Raw genomic sequence first — 21,966 nt, 5'->3', positions numbered from 1 at the left:
GCCAGCATCTCCAAAATGCAGGCTATTTTAAATACACTGGTGTGAATGGGTTTTTTTTTGGGGGGTGGGGGGTCACCCTGGGGGTCCCTTAGGGGTCAGATCCACTTTGTCACAATTTACACCTACATGGGGTGATTACTAGGCAATGGGAGAACAGGTTTCCTGAATTTCATAGCCAGATCAGAAGCTAAAAGGAGAGATTCCTGAATCCAACTTGCAAATATTTTGTTCTGACAAAGTAAATTCACAAGAGCACATCAAACACAAGACCTAATGCAGGTGGCAGTGCCCAGAGTCTCACTGTGTCACCCAGGCTGGAGTGCAGTGGCCCGATCTCGGCTCACTGCAACCTCCGCCTCCCAGGTTCAAGCAATTTTTCCGCCTCAGCCTGCTGAGTAGCTGGGACTACAGGTGCATGCCACCACGCCCAGCTCATTTTTTTTTTTTTTTTTTTTTTTCCTGCATTTTTAGTAGAGACGGTTTCACCATGTTGGCCAGGCTGGTCTTGAACTCCAGACTCGTAATCTGCCCTCCTTGGCCTCCCAAAGTGCTGGGATTACAGGTGTGAGCCACTGTGCCTGGCCGAAATGAAATTGTTTTTTTAAAAAATGAGTAAAATTAAAGTAATGGAGGAAGGGGGAAAGGGGGAATTCCTGGTCTGACAAGAGATAGTAAGAAATCTGCTTTCTTCTTACTGTGTTCCTTTGAACATGAATGCATCTCATTAGATAGTTGTTTGTTGTCTGGGGCAGGTGGAGTAATGCAAAGGTCATAGTGCCTGCTTACATGGTATTCCATTAACTGAAGAGGTTTGTTTTGTTTGTTTAAAAATAGGTAAAACCTTCATAGGGTTCAAAAATTTAAGTTTTAAAAAGTATACAGTGGGGCCGGGTGCAGTGGCTCACGCCTGTAATCCCAGCACTTTGGGAGGATCACAAGGTCAAGAGATCGAGACCATCCTGGTCAACATGGTGAAACCCCGTCTCTACTAAAAATACAANAAAATACAAAAAATTAGCTGGGCATGGTGGCACGTGCCTGTAATCCCAGCTACTCAGGAGGCTGAGGCAGGAGAATTGCTTGAACCCAGGAGGCGGAGGTTGCGGTGAGCCGAGATGGCGCCATTGCACTCCAGCCTGGGTAACAAGAGCAAAACTCCATCTCAAAAACAAACAAACAAACAAAAAAAAAGTATACAGTGAAGTCGTTCTCCCATCTTCTCAGTTCCCACACTCCCAGTCTACCCTCACAGATAAATACTGTTTTTACTTCTTTTGTAGCTTTTCAGTGTTACATATACTTAAAGAAGCAAGTAAGAATAGATTATTAGAACAGAACATTTTGATAGAATATGGAAACATAGGCCGGGCGCGGTGGCTCAAGCCTGTAATCCCAGCACTTTGGGAGGCCAAGGCGGGTGGATCACGAGGTCAAGAGATCGAGACCATCCTGGTCAGCACAGTGAAACCCCGTCTCTACTAAAAATGCAAAAAATTAGCTGGGCATGGTGGCGCGTGCCTGTAATCCCAGCTACTCAGGAGGCTGAGGCAGGAGAATTGCCTGAACCCAGGAGGCGGAGGTTGCGGTGAGCTGAGATCGCGCCATTGCACTCCAGCCTGGGTAACAAGAGCGAAACTCCGTCCCAAAAACAAAACAAACAAACAAACAAAAAAAGAATATGGAAACATACTAAGTAGGGGATATTAAATAAGCAGAAAAAGAGACATAATTTTCTTTCCATGACTTGTGTTATTTCACTTCTCAGTTTCATGGTAGATTCTGATCCAAAAGGCAAGAACCTACAGTGACTTAAAATCACCAAAGGAATTTAATTTTTACCTTTATTTTTCAACAGCCACTTGAAAAAGAATGAAAGATTATAAATGAGGTAGTCCTTGTCACAGATAAGTGATATTTTTAAAGATTATAAATGTGGTAGTCCTTGTCACAGATAAGTGATATTTTTAAAAAGTATGTTAGTTACATGGAATCCCCAGTGTATGCCTGCATTTTGTCTAAATGCATTGAAGAGCTGTTTGGAAACTTGCAATGGTTGCATTATCATATATTTGTTTAAAAGTCTCTGTCTTTTAAGTCAGGCAATGACAATTCTCCTTTTCTTTTTCTTTTGTTTTTATCATATTAGTGTCTGTTACTTGCATTGCATGGTTCAGTGAAGACAGACCATTTGCAGTGGGATATTTTGATGGAAAATTGTTACTGGGAACAAAGGAACCACTTGAAAAAGGAGGCATTGTTCTAATTGATGCACATAAGGTAAATTTATCTTTTAAAAAATAATTTTATGGGATACAAGTATAATTTTATTACATGCATAGATTACACAGTGGTGAAGTCAGAGATTTTAGGATATCCATCACCCAAATGACATCCATTGTACCCATCAAGTAATCTCTCATCATCCACCCTCCTCCCAGCCCTCACCCTTCCAAGTCGGCCTTGTCTGTCATTCCACACTGTAGGTCCGTGTGTACACATCATTTAACTCCGACTTGTAAGTGAGAAAATGTAGTATTTGCCTTTCTGTGTCTGACTTATTTCACTTAGGATAATGGGCTCCAGTTCCAACCATGTTGCTGTAAAATACATGTGGCCGAATAGTATTCCATTGTTTATATATACCACATTTTCATTATGCAGTCATCCATTGGTGGACACTTAGGTTGATTCTGTATCTTTATTGTTAATGGTGCTGTGATAAAAGATGAATGCAGGTATCTTTTTGAGAAAATGATTAATATTTTCTTTTGGGTAGATAGTAGTGGGATTGCTGAATCAAATGGTAGTTCTATTTTTTGTTTGTTGAGACCTCTCCATACTGTTTTTGATAGCATTTGTACTAATTTACATTGCCACCAACAGTGTTTCAGAGTTCCCTTTTCACTACTTTCTTGCCAACAACTGTTGTTTTTTGTTTTTTGTTAATATTATAACCATCCTGACTGGGGGTGAGATGATATCTCATTTTGTGGTTTTTTTTAAATTATTTTTTAAATTTTTATTTTTTTTTGAGACAGAGTCTAGCTTTGTCGCCCAGGTTGGAGTGCAGTGGTGTAATCTTGGCTCGCTGTAATTTCTGCCTCCCAGGTTCAAGCAATTCTCCTGCCTCAGCTTCCTGAGTAGCTGGGATTACAGGCACCCACCACCATACCCAGCTAATTTTTATATTTTTAGTAGAGACAGAGTTTCACCATGTTGGTCAGGCTGGTCTCAAACTCCTGACCGCAAGTGATCCATCCACCTTGGCCTCCCAAAGTGCTGGGATTACAGGCGTGAGCTACCACACATGGCTCATTGTGGTTTGAATTTGCTTTTCTCTAATGATTAGTGATGTTGAGCATTTTTTCATATGCCTATTGACTGTTTATATATTTTCTGGTAAAAGAATCCTTACCAGATATTTACTTTTTCTTGTTCTTTTTTTTTTTTTTTTAAACAACTCTACTATTGCATAATGCTAGTTTCTTTTAAAAATTTTTTACATCAGTCACTTATGACTTAATGTTCTATTGTTGCACAAAGTCTTTGGACCATGGATATACATGGATGAGTCTATGTAAAAATAAATAATCAAGCCATGAAAGAGTAAAGCCAAAACCATGAAGTGTGAACACCTTGGGAATACCTCTTGTTCAAATGCCTCCTAGTAATGTCAGAAATTCCATTCATGAATAATGATTTCTTTACCTTAAACAGAGGTTGCCAATTCAGATATTTACAGGACAATCTAGGCAAGTAGGATAAATGCATGAAACCAGGAGTTGAAAGGTATGGAAGAGGATTGAAAAACAAAAATAAAATCAGAAGAGCACAATGACCGCAACCATATAAACACAAAACGTAGCCTAGATTCTCATAAGTGATTGCTATTTGGATGTGAGGGATGCATTTTTTTTAAGTCTCCTCTTTTTTATACTGGAATGATTACCAGTCAATAAGGATAACTCTTAATAAATACAAATGCTAATGAGAGATAACATACCCTTTTGAGTCAGTATTTCTTAATTCATTAATTCTAACATTTGTTGAGCTTTGACTGCAGCAAATATATATAACACAAACTATATTAAAGAGTAAGTTGGTCTATTGATTGGGAATGATATGGCAGTATCTGATTTGCATGTAATATTGATTTCAAAATAATTGAGTTATAAAATGTAGGTTATGTATTATTGAACTTAAAGTATTTGTGAAGGAAACATTACTCTGATTTTTTTTCTCTTTGTGCCACTTTAAGGATACTCTTATTAGCATGAAGTGGGACCCTACAGGTCATATTCTTATGACATGTGCCAAAGAAGACAGTGTGAAACTCTGGGGCCCTGTTTCGGGATGCTGGCGCTGTCTGCATTCACTCTGCCATCCATCTATTGTAAATGGCATTGCTTGGTGCCGCCTTCCAGGGAAAGGATCCAAATTGCAGTTACTGATGGCTACGTATGTTGTCATTTTGCATCTATGGGTCTTAGTTTTTATACTGATATAGACTCATTTGCATTAGGTGTGGCTTCTCAGTAGTCTTAAAGAGTTTATTGCCAGTTACTATTCTTATAATGTGTAACGTTATAAGATTACCTCAAGAGAAAAGAAAGAGCAGTAATTGTCCAATGTGAAATTTGATACGTAATCTCCTTGTCTCTGGGTGTATTGGCCTCAGTTGCATTTCTTGTAAAAGATTACATGTATTACAGATAAGTTTAAAAAATATTGTAGTGGTTCTGTCAGATCTTAATTGATTGCAATTTGGAAATATTTTTACTTATGCATATTGACAGTTTTTGGTTTTATGTGATCAATTTTTTTTAGTGGCTGTCAGAGTGGCTTAGTATGTGTTTGGCGCATTCCACAAGATACTACACAGACCAGTGTGACTAGTGCAGAAGGATGGTGGGACCAGGAATCAAATTGCCAGGTAACATTCTTGTGTTTTTGAAGACTTAATCTGAAACCATGGAAAGAATATGATATCAAAGTAATTCTCCCTTGGTTATTAAAAAGTCATTACCATATCCCAAAGGGCAAGATCCATTGGAAAATATAAATAATTGTCATACTTTGTATGGTCTCTGAATTAGCTTAATTTTTTATAAATCAGAGATAGCAAAATTGCTTGGTAAAGTGAGATATTCCATATATATTAAGTGGTGATTGTTACTGTGATAATGGGTATAATTGATACTACAGATAGATGAATTATAAGTTAAGTTGTTAATGACATAAAATAGAAACTCCGTGGGAGCACATCCATCCAGAGAATCTCCTACTGTTGCCAGAAGCCCTGCTATGAAGAATGATTCCTTTATCTTAAACAGAAGTTACAAATTAAGATATTTAGAGCCCTCTAGGCGAGTAAAATAAATTCATGAAGCTGGGGGTTGGAAGGTTTGGAGAGGGTAAAAAATAAAAACAGAAAAAAAGAAGCATACATGCTTTATACAAAGGCACACAACTGATTGTCAGTTTCCAGAATTAAGAGCCTATTGTTACCAGATTGTTTTATTTTTTCCAATAGATGCTAAGAATCCAGTGTTAAAGTAAAATCTCCCAACATCAAACATTGGCACCTGACTTAAAATTGTAAAACACTGAGTGGCCAGTCAGATCACATCTCGGAGCTACCAGTTTGTAACTTCCGTTGCTCTTCTTTTTGCTCATGATACCCATGGCAGAAATACTTTATATCATTTTTGGGTAATGTCATAAATTGAAGAAGGAACTTAAGGGTGGAGAGAAGGTATAAAGAGAGATGGAAGGAATAGCCAACTCACTAATAGAATATCACAGAATATCACAGAAGTGGAGGTGGGAGCACTACAAATAAGTCTGGCTTACTCTTTGTGCTGGAGGGTAGCCCTATAGACAGGCCTTACCTATGTCACTTCTATAGCCTGCAGAACAAATGTGTGACAGACAGAACCATCAGCCAACAAAAAGAGCAATCTATTTGAATAGAGTCAGCATGTGCACTTCACAAATGTTAGGGGATAAAAATGAAAATTACATGAAGTAGAAATTTAGAAATCAAAACACGGGTTAAAAAGTAGCCAGAATTTTCCTGTCTCTAAGAGATAGTTAGAACTTTGAGATGTTACCATTTCTGCCAGTTTGAAGAGTAGAAAACTAGTTTAGAAATATATATTTTTTTAAAGATGAAAGTCAGCTTCAACAAAGGAGAATCAGATTGATATTTTATTACTCAGTCAAGCCAACTATCCTTTATGAAAGAAATTATCTCTCCCCCTGTGCCAATTTTATTCTAAAATATAAAATTTCCAAGAGTGAATAATAAATTTTGAACTTGTAATTTATCTTTATCTTAATGCATGTTAAAAATAATGAATTTCAGGATGGATATAGGAAATCATCAGGAGCCAAGTGTGTTTATCAGCTGCGGGGACACATCACTCCTGTTCGAACTGTTGCCTTTAGTTCTGATGGGTTGGCCCTGGTGTCTGGTGGACTAGGTGGGCTCATGAACATTTGGTCTTTAAGGGTAAGAGCATAGATTTTCTTTTTATGTTGAGGAATATTTTGACATTAACTTAAACACATGTGATAAAAATTAACCAATCCTAGAAACATTTTATCTAGTAATCTCTTGAATACTGAGGAAACTTCTTTCGGAATCTTCAACCCTTAACGTTTTTCTTACTGATGATAAGTATTTTTAAAATCAGTTGGGTGTTAGAAAGTTGGGTAGTAGGTATGCGATTGGACATTGCTGAATTTAGCCAAAATGTAGACTTTAGAATATGTTTTTGTCAATATGAAGTATAAGTTTAAATGTAAATTATACCTAAGGTTCAATGATCTATATTGGTAAATATATCTCATTTTAGGACGGCTCTGTCTTACAAACTGTTGTGATAGGCTCTGGAGCTATTCAGACCACAGTATGGATTCCAGAAGTTGGAGTAGCTGCTTGCTCAAATAGATCAAAGGTAATATTGTAGTTATATCAAATGATGGGGTGTAAGCATCATAGTCTAACCACCTCACTTTATGGAGGAGAAACCTGACACCCAGAGGGATTATTACTGTCCAAAACAGTGCAACTATTTAGTAGCAGGAGGAGAATTAAAATCTTAAGTCTCCTGATTTATAGTCTAGTACTTTTTTCTACTATACCCCATACTTTGGTGACAGTGCCTAATTATTGAACAATTTCATTTCTATTGGAAGGGATAAAGTGGATTTTGACTTTCTGCCATAATTTTTGACAGTAGCACTAAACTATCTCAAGGCCAGGTGCAGTGACTCATGCCTGTAATCCCAGCACTTTGGGAAGGCTGAGGTAGGCAGATTGTTTGCAGTCAGTAGTTCAAGACCAGCCTGGCCAATATGGCGAAACCCCATCTCTACTAAAAATACAAAAATCAACCATGCATGGTGGCACATGCTTATAGTCCCAGCTACTTGGGAGGCTGAGGTGGGAGGATCGCTTGAACCCAGGAGGCAGAGGTTGCAGTGAGCCAAGATTGTGCCATTCTACTCCAACCTGGGTGACAGACCAAGAGCCTGTCTCAAAGGAAAAAAAAACTATCTCAAACATTGTTTCCTTGGAAAGAAGAACCATTGCAAAGATGTTTAACTAAGTGTACAAAATATATCTTGGCTTTCAAATTTAATAATCTAGTAAAAATGCTGGTCCCCTGCTGTGAAGTAATGCTATGATGTGACATTATCCCTACAGTAATATTTTTCACACCCTTAAAGATTAGAGCCAATATACTGATTTGATTTACATTTTATATGGTTAAATGATGTTAAAATAAGCTGTAAACCTTCATGAAAGGTCCTACTGAAAGTACAATGTAGAATCAGACCCTAGGCAGTAGTGGCCTGTGTAGAATAAGCCAGAGAACCAGAGTTAAAGCAGTGCTACCTCTTTTGCAGCTATTGTAGTCACGTCAGACATGACTTTTGAAATATACTAGATACCTTATTCTGCAAGTTCTGAAGAAATAGTTAATAATTGACATTATTTCCTTAAAAAGTAACCAGCTAATCAGAGGTAGTTCACAAATTTTATTATTTCTTATTATTTTTACTTAGACAAAATTTAGGATATGTTGAAGTTCCATAGACATTAAAAGTATAGCCTATTTGGATATTTTACATCCCAAAAGATGTTCCAATTACTAGAAGGAATTTCTCAGATTAAATGGTGATAGCATTATCTTTTATTTAAACAAATTTATCATGTGGCATGATTTATTTTCAACCAGGATGTTTTAGTCGTGAATTGTACAGCAGAATGGGCAGCTGCCAATCACGTTTTGGCAACCTGTAGGACAGCATTGAAGCAGCAGGGTGTTCTGGGATTGAACATGGCTCCCTGTATGAGAGCATTTCTGGAGCGGCTCCCCATGATGCTTCAGGAGCAGTATGCCTATGAAAAGGTAACTCATTACACTCACTCCTAGAGATCCACAGATAACTGGTGCTTTGGAATTTGGTTATAGCCTTGAACTTATCTGTTGAGAGCATGAGGTCTGAGGAAAATAAGTGGGGCTATTTGGGCAGAATCAAATGAAGGTAAGCCAGACCTGAAAGAGTTGTTTCGTAATCTTGAGTCTATCCTTGCTTTATTTTTACCAGAGTAAAATAAAGAAACAAATAAACACTAAGTTTATATTACTGTTTTTCAGATTATTTATTCACTCCAAAACTTATTAAAATACTTATGCAGCAGAATATCATCTTCCCTTTTCTGACCCATATATCTGTTTTTATATGACTTGGCCATCCCAGAGTTGGGGGATAGGGTTGTATGTGGGTATGAGAATGAACATCATTTCCACTTACCAGATAAATCTTTGTGGAAAATTTTAGTGGAAGAGCTATGTTGAACTAAGTAAGGTCATTAAATACTGGAATGAGAAATATAGCATTTAAACTTGTCCAGACAGTGATCCTAAAGTAGCCTGTCTTCCAACTCTCAGTAGTTACAGTGTAGTGCCCTCAGCAGAACTCTTTTTTTTTTTTTTTTTTTTTTTTTGTTATCAGCTGTTACCACACCCAGTTAATTTCACTGATTTATTTCCCCAGGTTTTCTTTTCTGAATCGCTTAGGCTCTTACAGTTGCTTTACCACAACTAGGGAATGCCATGGAAAAAGAAAGGATTTTCCTTTTATGGCTACCAGAATTCTCTTGGTAAAGGAGGAAAAGTGAGAAGAGCAGATCTCTGTGGTTTAATAGTTATCTGCTTTTTTTTCTAATCAAGGAAAACCATGATAATGTACTATATGCAGTGTGATATCTTAGATTGGATCCTGGAGCAGAAAAGGAGTATTAGTGGGAAAACTGAGGAAAACCAAATAAAGTTTTTTGGTTTAGTATTGTATCAATGTTAGTTTGTTAGTTTTGATAAATGTGCCAGGATTGTATAAGATGTTAACATTAGATAAAGTTGGGTGAAGCATATACAGAAATTCTGTGCACTATCTGTACAACTCACTCTAAATCTAAAATTATTTCCTAGCAAAAAGCTTAAACAGTAAAAACTTTAAAAATGACTGTAGACTTTCAGAATACATTAGGTTAATTTAGAATATTTGGCACAAACTCTTCAACATAACGTCCTTGTATTTTCTTTTAGCCTCATGTAGTTTGTGGCGACCAACTTGTTCATAGTCCCTACATGCAATGCTTGGCTTCCCTTGCTGTGGGACTTCATCTGGATCAGCTATTGTGTAACCCTCCAGTGCCACCACACCACCAGAACTGTCTCCCTGACCCTGCATCCTGGAATCCAAATGAATGGGCCTGGTTAGAATGTTTCTCAACCACTATAAAAGCTGCTGAAGCCCTGACCAATGGAGCACAGTTTCCAGAATCTTTTACTGTTCCAGATCTAGAACCTGTTCCAGAGGATGAGCTTGTATTTCTAATGGTAAATGTACTGTGAGCTGCTGTTATTTGCAGCTGAGATTTTATCGTGGGTATTTGGCATGTAGCAGACCCCTAATAAGTCTTTGCTAGTATGAATGCCTACAAGGATACCCTTAAGAGAAACTGAAAATATCTTTCTTTCAGATAGTCATTTTAAATCTGATGACAGGCCTCTATAGTGACAGGAATTGATAATGTAACCACTATTGAACTCTTGTAAACCTGCCAGCTCTCAATGACATAGCCCCATATTTTCTCATTTTCTTTTGTCCATAGGTATTTTGTTAGTACGTTTCTTATATATATTTTAGCATCTTTTCCTGGTTGTTTTGTGAGTTATGTGCCACATATAGATTCTAATTTATTTGGCATTTCAGTCATGTCTTTAATTAGCATCAAATAAAATAAAGAAGAGCATTCTAATTGTTATTTCATTCTGATTGTATTTGAGAGTGTCTACTCTAGAAACTGTGACATAGGTGAAATACTTGTGTAGACTACAGGCCAGCACATGATCTGACAACCTCTTTATATACTTAAGATTTTTATATACAAACATTTGGATAGATAAATATTAATACAATATGAAACAGACAAATCTAAATTGAGTACAACTATGTAACTATAGTCTTGCATCACTTAATAGCGGGGATATGTTCTGAGAAATGCATTGTTAGTCAGTCTTGACTGAAAATATCGTCGAGTGTATAGTACTTACACAAACCTAGATGATATAGCCTACTTTACAGCAAGACTGTATGGTATAGTCTGTTACCCCTGGGCTACAACCTGTGCAGAATGTTACTGTATTCAATGCTCTAGGTAGTTGTAACACAATGGTATTTGTGTATCTGAACATCGAAGGAATAATAAAAATAATGTTTTATAATCTTATGGGACCATCTTCATACATGCAGTTTGTTGTTGACTGAAATGTCATGTAGCACATAAAGTATAGAATATTTTAATCAGGAAATATCCTTCTAAGCCGATTTGGCCCAATTCTGTAATATTGTAGATGAGAAAGCTGAAGCCTAGAAAGATGAAGTGATTTGCCCACAGCTACACAAAGAGTTTATAGGGGTCCAGGGTCCTGCACATGACCTTGTATCTGTGGGTGTTCAGAAGACACATAGTTAGCTTTGAATCACCAATGCCGTACTGATAGTGAAAGTGTTTATAATAAAAGGAAATAGTGACAATGCATAAAACCAAGTTTGACATAATTATAAAACCAGTCTTAATTTCTCATAATATTACCGTGTTGTTTTTTGGAAATAAGACTTAATGATTAGATGAAAACTTTGTGATTAAATAAGAACAAATGAATCTTGACTAAGCAGAATTGATCACTATGTATCCCCTGTTTTGCAGGATAACAGTAAATGGATTAATGGCATGGATGAACAAATTATGTCTTGGGCAACTTCCAGACCTGAGGTCAGTAAAGGTGAAGATAACTATATGATGGTTCTCAGTAAATGTTTTGATTCTAAATGCTTGTATGTTTGTGCCCTGGTGTCTCCCATACAGGCTGGCACACACTTGGTACTTAGTACCTGTTTATTTGAATGAATGGATGACTCTAATTTTGAGATGATTGTGGTTTTCTAGGACTGGCACCTGGGAGGTAAATGTGATGTCTACTTATGGGGTGCTGGCAGGCATGGACAGCTGGCAGAAGCTGGAAGAAATGTAATGGTACCTGCAGCAGCTCCCTCATTCTCACAGGCCCAACAGGTAACTAATAGGGTAAAAAGAAAAGATTCCTGTAAAAACATGTGAGAAAAGGAAAATAAAATTTAAAAAATTAAAACAACAAATAAAACAAAAAATAAAATTTAAAAATAGAAAAGAAACATGAGAACTGGAAATTCTAGTTCTTTTGCTTGTCTTACTGTGAGATAAAGCTTGTACATTTCGTAATCTATTGTGAGGAATGATTAAAGAAAGTCATGATGTATAGCTTCCAAATAAAAACTTGCTATGGTTTTTATCAGACTTAAGAAGTTAACAAATTTCTAAATTTTTCTTTCAAGTTTAAGGAACTAACATGATGTAGGCCTGCCCGGTATGTATTCATAGAAGTTTAGATATTCCTAATTAGTGATTTTCTCTTTGATGCTTTAAACTTCCCAGGATCTTTAGCCAGATTTTGTCGACCACTCCCCTTTTCTGATAATCCTGGTATGATATAGTGCCAAACCCTTCTTGAGGCCACTGCTTTCTCTTTTGTTCTTCTCTACCTCAGCTCGTCCCAGAATGCATGACTTGTTCTTATGTACGTTCCCTCCAGTTTCTGCTTCTTTCTAGCCCAGTCTTTAGTATTTCCCCATCACCCCTTCCTTTTTCTTTCATCCATTTTTTTCTAAACTATTTTAAATAGTTAGATGAATCTCATCCATCTCTTGGTTAAATAAGTAGTTTATAGTCATCAAGGAGTTAAGGAACTGCATAGTTATATCAACTCTCCCCTTTTAGTAAAAGGATAAAAGAATTGATAAAGGCATCTGTGTATATGTGGAATTATTTCAAGTGTTTTCATGTTAAAGTTATATAATAAATAATAAAATGTTTAATTCTGTGTTTTTCTACTAGGTCATCTGTGGTCAGAATTGTACCTTTGTCATCCAGGCCAATGGCACAGTGTTGGCTTGTGGGGAAGGAAGTTATGGCAGATTAGGACAAGGAAATTCAGATGACCTTCATGTGCTGACAGTTATTTCAGCCTTACAAGGTAACATTGTCCTTAATTAAAAGCTGGTTAGAACCTATGGCCTAACTGTGGGTTTGGTCATGCAAACTTTTGCCCTTCTCAATCCTTTTCTAGATAAAATCATATTGGGATTTCACGTATATTGAAATCCTTGTTTAGGCATGTGTACAGACTTAATTTCCATATTTTAAGCTATATGGCAAGTTATTTATCATAGGAATACTAGAATTCAATAAAATATAAATAACGCTTTTTGAGGCCCGCTAAAGATTGTAAACAAATGCTTAAAAATTGCAAAAGTGTAGGTAGACAGATGCTAATAGCAGTAGCAATCATGCATGTGTTTTACTAAAATTAAAAATCAGTTTGTATGGAAATCTGCAAATGTGCTGAAGGCTTTAAATGACATCTTTGTCAGAGTTGTGTGTGACTTGGAGAGAGAACACTTTGGAGAAACCACCACACAAGCCTCCCCCTTGCTCATTAACTGAACTCATAGTGACCCTGAAGCCTACAAAGAGAACATAGATGTGAAAGCATCCAAGTAACTATGAGTTCAAAACAAGTTCCTAGAAGCTCAAGTTCTTTTCCTTGTGATCTGGGTGTGAAAAGCACAGCAGTAGAAATGAGAATGTGTGCTGGGTTCCTATCTCTTCTGCTGGTCCTTGGCTCTGGGACATTGTACAAACTATAAGACTGCTTTGTGACTCAGTTTTCCCAATTGTAAAAATGGGGTGTTAGTATCTGTTTCATAGGTTCTTTGTGCAAGTAGAAAATAACATAATCCATGTAAAGCATTTGTAGGAGTGGCTAGAGCATAGCCAGTCATTAATGACTATAATTATTGCTGTCTTTCTCCTTTTCCTTGTCAACATCATTCTTTTAGGTGATTGCTCCCATTTTGCTAGGTTATGGCTACAAATTCAATTTAAAACTAAAGAAATAGGACTGGGCACTGTGGCTCACTCCTGTAATCCTAGCATTTTGGGAATCCAAGGTGGGTGGATCACTTGAGGTCAGGAGTTCAAGACCAGCCTGGCCAACATGGTGAAACCCTATCTCTGTTAACACTACAAAAATTAGCTGGGTGTGGTGGTGCGTGCCTGTTCATCCCCGATACTCAGGAGTTTGAGGCAAGAGAATCGCTTGAACCTGGAAGGCAGAGGTTGCAGTGAGCCAAAATTGCACCGCTACAATCAGCCTGGGTGACAGAGCGAGACTCCATTTCAAAAAAAAAAAGAAAAAAAACTAATGAAATTATTCTTATTTTCATAGTACCATTTTGGTGGTTTTTGATTGAGGGCATTCAGTAGCAGCTGCAAGTATAGAGGAGCATTTTAACATCCAGTGACTCCTGTTGGGTTTCTGTTCTGTTCCAGGCTTTGTGGTGACCCAGCTGGTGACTTCCTGTGGTTCTGATGGGCACTCTATGGCCCTAACTGAAAGTGGTGAGGTTTTTAGCTGGGGAGACGGTGACTATGGTAAACTTGGCCATGGGAACAGCGACAGGCAGCGGCGGCCCAGACAGATCGAAGCTTTACAAGGAGAAGAAGTGGTGCAGGTCAGGCAGGAAATGGATGAGTTTGCCTTTCAACATAAATACACTAGTTGTTGAACAGGTTTCTAAAGTTAGGTAACAGAAAATATGGTAAAAATATCTTACACAATCATTATAAGAGATCCATTTGTTTTGGATGTTCAGATTCATTCTTGAGCTTGTCAGAAGTTTGAATAGGCTTTGGTGTTAAAATGGTCTTTTTCTCGAATCAGCTGGTTGACACAGACTAGGCTGCTGCAGGCCCTTAGAAAGAATATTGTGAGGTTTAGCTTCTGCCACACAGTTCTTAATACACAGATAAACGGAAAACTTTGCTTTTAACCCATCATTTTTGTTACTAAAGCTAAGTTCATAAGCATTTTCTGGAAAAGAGTGTTCTAAAATAATATTGTAAAATTGCATAGCACCTTACGGTTTATAAACAGTGTCCCCATTTATTATCTCATTTAGTCTAGATCATCTGAATATAGCTGAAGAGTAACAGTAGTTAAGGTATGCCGTTCAGCTTGGGCTTCCTGAGGCTGAGACAGGTCAGACTTGGGAGAGCAGGAGAGCAACTTGGACCTATCTGTGTACTGGTTGACCGGATGCAGTGGCTTATGCCTGTAATCCTAACACTTTGGGAGACTGGGGCAAGAGGATTGCTTGAGGCCAGGAGTTTGAGACCAGCCTAGACAACATAGCAAGACCCTGCCTCTACAAAAAATGAAAATAGAAATAAATAGCTAGGTGTGGTAGCGCATGCCTGTAGTTCAGCTACTTGGGAGGCTGAGGTAGGAGGATTGCTTGAGCCCAGGAGTTCAGGGCTACAGTGAACTGTGATCATACCACTGTACCTCAGCCTGGATGATAGGGCAAGATGCTGTCTCTTTAAAATTAAAAAAATAGGGGTCACACCTGTAATCCCAGCACTTTGGGAGGCCAAGGCAGGCAGATCACAAGGTCAGGAGTTCGAGACTAAAAATACAAAAATTAGCTGGGCATGGTGGCACGTGCCTGTAATCCTAGCTACTTAGGGGGCTGAGTCAGGAGAATCACTGGAACCCTGGAGGCGGAGGTTGCAGTGAGCCAAGACTGCACCATTGCACGCCAGCCTGGGTAACAGCGAGGAAAAAAAAAATTAAAAATAAAAATAAATAAATAAATTTTTTAAAAAAAATCATTGGTCTTGAAGAGCCAGTTTTCAGTGCAGTTTATATAAAATTTATTGCTTAATACCAAAAGTGGCAGATATACTTTTTTCTTTGTTTTTCTTATTAAAAGTTTTTTTCCTCCTTGGTTCTGTCTTAGATGTCTTGTGGCTTCAAGCACTCAGCAGTGGTAACTTCAGATGGCAAACTGTTTACCTTTGGGAATGGTGACTATGGTCGTCTGGGTCTTGGAAATACCTCTAACAAAAAGCTTCCAGAGAGAGTAACTGCACTCGAGGGATATCAGATTGGACAGGCATGGAATAAACCAATAAGATTTTCTAGCTGATCATTGTTTTTCATTTCTTCTGTGTTCACTTAGACACTCTCCTTTCAGGAACATCAGGATCACCAGTTGTACCTAACCTCATGTACATTTTGTTATGGTGTAATTGATCATTTTAATTGTTTGCCAATGTGAAATTCATATTTTAAGTCAGTTCAAGTTTGTTTATATGAGAAACCAAATGTAACCCTTATTTCAGGATGTGAATATTTTAAAACCCCCCTCTCTAACATACTAATACGACTTGCTGTAAAACCCTTAAAAAGGGCCGGGCACCACTTTGGGAGGCCAAGGCGAGCGGATCACCTGAGGTCAGGAGTTTCAGACCAGCCTGACCAACATGGCGAAACTCCATCTCTACTAAAAATACAAAAATTAGCCAGGCGTGGTGGTGGGCGCCTATAATCCCAACTGCTGGGGAAGCTGAGGCAGGAGAATTGCTTGAACCTGAGAGTCAAAGGTTACAGTGAGCCAAGATTGTGCTGTTGCACTCCAGCCTGGGCAACAGAGCGAGACTCTGTCTCAAAAAAGAAAAGAAAAATCCTTAAAAAATACAGATACTTGTGGCTCCTGTCTGGTAGCCTTGAGTTGGTTGGCTGAATTGCAACATCACTGGTGGCTACTGCACCTAAGCAGTAATTACCTCTGTCTTGTATACATCAAGAGTGTCCCTTAACAAGTAAATGTTTTTGACTTTTTCTGTATCATTCTTTACATACTTTTTGATATAAATGAGTATTTTTTGAGTTATGTATACTTTTCCCCTATCTTTCGTACTGTCTGATTATGGTTTAGCCACAGACATTTGAAGGATTTCACCTTAAAGAAAAAAGTTACATGTGGACATTAGGAATTACTTCCTGTTGACTTATTTTGGTTACCATTTGTAGTATGCTCTACACCAATGTAGATATTTGGAAACATAGCCAAGTTTTCCACTGAGTAGAGAAAAAGAGTCCCAGAAACTGGGAGAGAGGGCAAAGGGAAGGGTATGTGTTTTAGGTCTCGTGATTTGCCTTACCAGTTGCTGTTATTTCTTCAGGTGGCCTGTGGATTAAACCACACTTTGGCAGTGTCGGCAGATGGCTCCGTGGTGTGGGCTTTCGGAGATGGAGACTATGGAAAACTAGGGTTAGGAAATTCCACTGCGAAATCTTCACCTCAGGTCAGTATTGCCTTGAATCCGGGTTTTCAGACAACATAAAGAGTTGTCATCTATGTCAATAGTTATTTTTAGTTGGAAGTAATTTACGTTTAGTATTTTTGGTAATTCATAATGAAGTTTAGAAGCCTCTGTTGTGCATTCTTGAATGCCCACATGCTAGCTCTTGATTTTAAGTAAGCTGTTAATAGCTTCTGCAAAGATAAGCTTCTGTCTCCCTAAATGAGTGGCACACTGTAGGACCTCTGATCTAGAGAAGAAATAGAAGCATATCTGCAGGGTGTCATGGAAGGAACTATGAGTAATCCTTTGTAACTCTCTGCATGCAGCTGCCATGTCTGCTTATTATTACCACTGAATTACAGAGGTACATACTTCCTTTTAAACAACAATACAAAGGAAATATGAGTCCATAAAGAAAGAAATTAGAAGCTGTTATTCACACTATAGAATATTTCTTGGCTCCACAGAAGACTTCCTGTGTGATTCTTTTATGTGGGTTTTCCTGACACATTTCACCATCAGTGTGATTTACAAGCCTTCAGTTTATATTTGGATTCACCACCATTTATAGTCTGTGACATCCCAATAAGTAGACTAGTGAATATTCAGCTAGGGATGCAGAGAGACAGGAAAGCCCTCTCTGGGGTAACATATAAAGCAGTTATTGTCACATGTGAAAGCTTCAAAGTTTAACTAACTTGTTCTTCTAGTGTTCCTTAAACGGTCGTGGAATTCCCTGTGGTCTCTGTTACCCAGAGGAACGTTTCTGCTTCACATAGGGCCCTGGGGATTTTAGTCAAACTGCCCCTGTCCCTGCCCACTCCCTCCTCCAAATTCAGTTAGTTTGCAGAGGAGTAGGAGAAAATAACATTTCAGGTTTGGATTTGGGTTGAACAGGTAGGTGACAATTAGTATTTTTGTTGGAAGATAGTTATTGATACATGCCATTAGGCAAATTCAAGAGTCATTTTTTTCTTCTTCTTAAAGCTGTGTGCCTTATAATTTTATTTTGCAGAAAGTTGATGTCCTTTGTGGAATTGGAATAAAAAAGGTTGCTTGTGGAACTCAGTTTTCTGTTGCTTTGACCAAAGATGGTCATGTATATACATTTGGTCAAGGTAAGACATTTTTCAGCTTATTTGTTTGGCTACACATGCATTATAAACATTTGCCTTCCAGTGTCATAGAATGTGCTCTAAATTGAGTCCATTTTTTTTTTTTTAAGGTGGTGAGTAGCCACTATTACCTTCATTCACTAGATAATTTTACACTCTGCTTTCATGAACTTCGTTGTTAAGACAAACTCCTCTCCCCATTAAGACTCCTTATGCCAGATCCTGTACTCTTGCTAGAAGATTCCCTGCCAAGGGCCATCCTCTCTTCTTTTCTACTTTCCCTGACATGCTGCCACAAATACTGCCTTGACCACCAGAGCTCCTCTGTCCTGCCTCATTCTCCATCCCTTCTAGGGGTTGTGGCTGCAGATCTTAGGAACTGAAGGAATTCATAGGCACTCTGGGTTCAAATCTTGAGTAGATTCATAACCCAGGCATTCACAGTGGGACTTCTTGGCAATAAATTCACTTATGTGGAGATTCTTGGCAGGGGTAGTTGCTGAGGGTTATGTGAGACAGGTGTAAGGAAGAGGAAGTAAACCATGACTGAAGTTTCTAGGGGTAAGGAGGAGTAAGGAGTTTAGTTTTAGTTATGTTGAATGGACCCATTTGCCCTAGATAAATGTGTGGAAATGTCCACTAGGCTATTGAGAATTTAGATCTGGAACTCCAAAAGGATTGGTTATAGAAATGGAGGTTTAGGACATTATCTACATAATGGTAGGAGTTAAATCCTTATTTGTATCATTGAAAAAACCCACAGAGAGAGAGAGAGTACAGAATTAAGAATAGAAGAGAATAGAGCTCTGGGGAATGTGATGTCAAGGGCAGGTGAGCACAGGAAGAAGACTTGAGAGGGCCAGGCACAGTGGCTCATGCCTTTAATCCCAGCACGTTGGAAGGCCGAGGCAGGCAGATAACCTAAGGTCAGGAGTTCTAGAGCAGCCTGGCCAACATGGTGAAACCCCGTCTCTACTAAAAATTCAAAAGTTAGTCGAGTGCGGTGGCAGGCACCTGTAATCCCAGCTATTTGGGAGGCCGAGGCAGGGACATTTGGTTGAACCTGGAAGGCAGAGGTTGCAGTGAGCCAAGATTGTATCATTGCACTCTGGCCCCGGTGACAAGAACAAAAATTCATCTCAAAAAAATAGATTAAAAAAATGACTTGGGAGAGCTGGCTTTGAAAGGAGTGGGAAGAAAGGTTGCTGGTGAGCCAGGGCAGTGCAGTCCCTAAGAGGCAGGAAAAGCCAAGGCCACATTATCAGAAGGTTACATGATGTTCCCATGGGCTGGAGGCTAAAAAGAAGCCAATTAGGAGCTAACTCATGACTTTGGAGAGTAGAATTTTGGTGTAGAGGAGAGAGTGGAAGTTGGACTGCAGAAGGCAGCCCAGCCAAATGGACCTAGCAGACTTTGCGCAGAAGGGACTGACTAACACCCTCTAGAAGTTTGGCAAGGTAAGGGAGAGGTTGGTTGGAAGTTTGAGGACAAGACAAGTTGAATGATCTCTTTTTTTTTTTTTTTTTTTTTTTTTTTAAGAAAGAAACTTAGAATTAGCTGGGCATGGTGGCAGGTGTCTGTGGTCTGAGCTACTTGGGAGGCTGAGGTGGGAGGATCACTTGAACTCAAGAGGTCAAGGCTGCAGTGAGCCAAGATCACACCACTGCACTGTACTTCAGCCTGGGAGATAGAGTGAGACCCTGTCCAAAAAAAAAAAAAAAACACACACACACGCATAAGAAACTTGAGGGCCTGAACTCTGTCAGTCAGACTCCGTCTTTTCAAGTATGAGGATACTGGAGAAGCGTCTTAGTTTGAAATAAGCTACCGATTTTAGGATATAATTTTTTTAAAATTTGTATGAATAAAGAGCCTGTGACATGCAAAGAAACAGCTTCAGACTTTTTATTTATTCAGAATTTGGTGTACCTTTCCAGAATAGCAGCTTTAGCCTCAGTGAGTTATTTGCATCATTGCCATTCCACCATAAGAAGCTAAATGAATGATCAGAAAATAGAAAAGGACTGTGGTGTACTGTCCGTAACATTTCCACGTTTTTGTTTTGTTTTTTCAGATCGGCTGATAGGCTTGCCAGAAGGGCGTGCTCGAAATCACAATCGACCACAACAAATCCCTGTCCTGGCTGGAGTCGTCATTGAAGATGTGGCAGTTGGAGCTGAACACACTCTTGCTTTGGCATCAAATGGAGATGTGTATGCCTGGGGGAGCAATTCAGAAGGGCAGGTAAATACTTATATTGCTTGCTGCCCTCTCATATTCTAGAAATCTGACAGTGTTCTTCAACTGGGGAAAGAAAGAAGCTATGAAACTCATAATCTACTATAGTGCTCCAAGCATATCACTTTGCCATGGGACTGATTATTTTGTAAATCTAGTATGTCTTTCTCTCTTGACTGTAGCCAAAGAAGTATTAAACCATGGTTCAAAAAATGCTGGCAGTACAGCAAAGTGATTAAGGGGATTAACTGAGTGTATATGTGTGTGTCTATGCACATTGTTAAGTGCCTGGCATGTAGTAAGCTGCAGTATGCAAGGATTTGTTACTGTCAACATTATCATCATTATTACAGCAGTATGTGGGATTAGGTCCTGGGAACATCAGTTGATCTGGGAAAAAGAATGAAACAATAATATTTTTATATTTTATAATATGGTGGTATACCAAGTATCTTTAGGTTTATGCAGGAAGTCTTGTCACCCCCATTATTTTTAGGGTTAAACTGAGCCTCTGTTTGATAAGAGACTCAAGAGGTTGATGTGTTCACCCTCTATCTATGAAGGAAGGAGAGACCTTGGTGTGAGATGTCTGAGATGCTTGTTATGACAGTGACTTGTAGCTCTACACACAGAGCCACCTCCCCTTCCTCCATAAATCCTCTCTGCGTCTGGCTACCTGTAGTGCCAGGGATCCTCAAGTTGAAGGTCTAGCATTATTCACAGTAGTCTCAGTTTTTGGCTCCTGTGGTCTCCTCATGACTACATTAACAGACAAGGAAGCTACTCATTGTGGCTGAACGTTGCCTTTCTGAGAGAAGAGTTAATATTAGAGGCACCTTTGGGAGTTTCCTGGCAGTGCCTTGACATGATCCTTCCTAATGATGTTGATTTGCTTAGCTGCTGAAACACTGGCTGTCCCAGTCAGACCCTAAGTATAGAGATTTGGAGATAAGAAGTTGCTTCTATGTATGTTTTTATAGATGTTTGTTTATTGTTACACAGAAATCGGTGTGTTTTAAGTAAAAGCTCCATAGATCATTGTGTTATTACTTAACTTTCCAAGAATTTATTTCTTTTCCATAAGTGGAATCCAAGGATGTGTTTAGTCATTAAGACTCATCTGCTGCATTTGGAATGGGCTTGTTGCAGCTTGGTTTTTAGCAGACAGTCTGAGCTGTGATGACTGTTAAGACAGAGAAAATCAGAATGTATTTTATTATTGATGCTGATGCGTGGGACACTTATTTATATCTTCCACCATCTAAGAAAAATTTTATATTCACTTCCTCTCTTCCTCCTTTTATTTGAATTTCTGTATATTTGTGATTAATTCCCAGCTTGGCCTAGGGCACACCAACCATGTTCGAGAACCAACCCTGGTAACAGGTCTGCAAGGGAAAAATGTTCGGCAGATCTCGGCTGGCCGCTGCCACAGTGCTGCATGGACAGCACCACCTGTCCCACCAAGAGCACCAGGTGAGGAAGGAAATATTCATGCTCCTGCAGCTTCTCTTTGAGCAGTACCCCATGGCACCATCTGCTTGCCAGTTCCAAACTGTATTCAACGTCATTGTGAAACTGTCAAGCCTTCTGCCACACAACCAAAACAGTCTTTGTGCTACGAACACTGAAAGAGTTTTCATAGCAGGCATTTCTCCTGCTGATATCGGTATGAAGCAGGCCCTCTCTGCACCCCCCGCCAAAAAGAATACCTATTACTTATGCAAGCAAAAATTTATAATTTTAGCAGCAACTAAGTTGTTTTTTTTTTGTTTTTTTTTT

General features: G+C 38.7%; 1 protein-coding gene across 12 annotated transcripts in view; it reads left to right on the top strand.

Moving 5' to 3' along the window:
* HERC1 (HECT and RLD domain containing E3 ubiquitin protein ligase family member 1) overlaps positions 1-21,966 on the top strand; it is a 230,823-nt gene that overhangs the window by 193,040 nt on the left and 15,817 nt on the right. For 11 of the 12 annotated variants that reach the window (XR_005196792.1, XM_037731214.1, XM_017508102.2 and 8 more), the window contains 16 exons: positions 2,147-2,277; positions 4,259-4,458; positions 4,828-4,933; positions 6,368-6,514; positions 6,861-6,962; positions 8,250-8,423; positions 9,624-9,917; positions 11,291-11,356; positions 11,531-11,656; positions 12,515-12,653; positions 14,012-14,193; positions 15,481-15,636; positions 16,709-16,831; positions 17,847-17,949; positions 20,021-20,190; positions 21,522-21,660. Coding sequence is in view for 10 of the 12 variants with exons in the window: in XM_037731214.1 (XP_037587142.1) it covers positions 2,147-2,277; positions 4,259-4,458; positions 4,828-4,933; positions 6,368-6,514; positions 6,861-6,962; positions 8,250-8,423; positions 9,624-9,917; positions 11,291-11,356; positions 11,531-11,656; positions 12,515-12,653; positions 14,012-14,193; positions 15,481-15,636; positions 16,709-16,831; positions 17,847-17,949; positions 20,021-20,190; positions 21,522-21,660 (2,358 nt within the window). In the remaining 2 variants the exon portion in view is untranslated. Of the gene's footprint in view, positions 1-2,146; positions 2,278-4,258; positions 4,459-4,827; positions 4,934-6,367; positions 6,515-6,860; positions 6,963-8,249; positions 8,424-9,623; positions 9,918-11,290; positions 11,357-11,530; positions 11,657-12,514; positions 12,654-14,011; positions 14,194-15,480; positions 15,637-16,708; positions 16,832-17,846; positions 17,950-20,020; positions 20,191-21,521; positions 21,661-21,966 lie in introns of those variants that run through there. The other variant, XR_005196793.1, reaches the window with a different exon arrangement.

The sequence above is a fragment of the Cebus imitator genome, unplaced genomic scaffold (assembly GCF_001604975.1).
Source record: "Cebus imitator isolate Cc_AM_T3 unplaced genomic scaffold, Cebus_imitator-1.0 Scaffold386, whole genome shotgun sequence".
In the NCBI taxonomy this organism is placed as follows: Eukaryota; Metazoa; Chordata; class Mammalia; order Primates; family Cebidae; genus Cebus; species Cebus imitator.
Note: the sequence above shows the minus strand (reverse complement) of the source record. Positions and strands in the feature narration are given on the sequence as shown.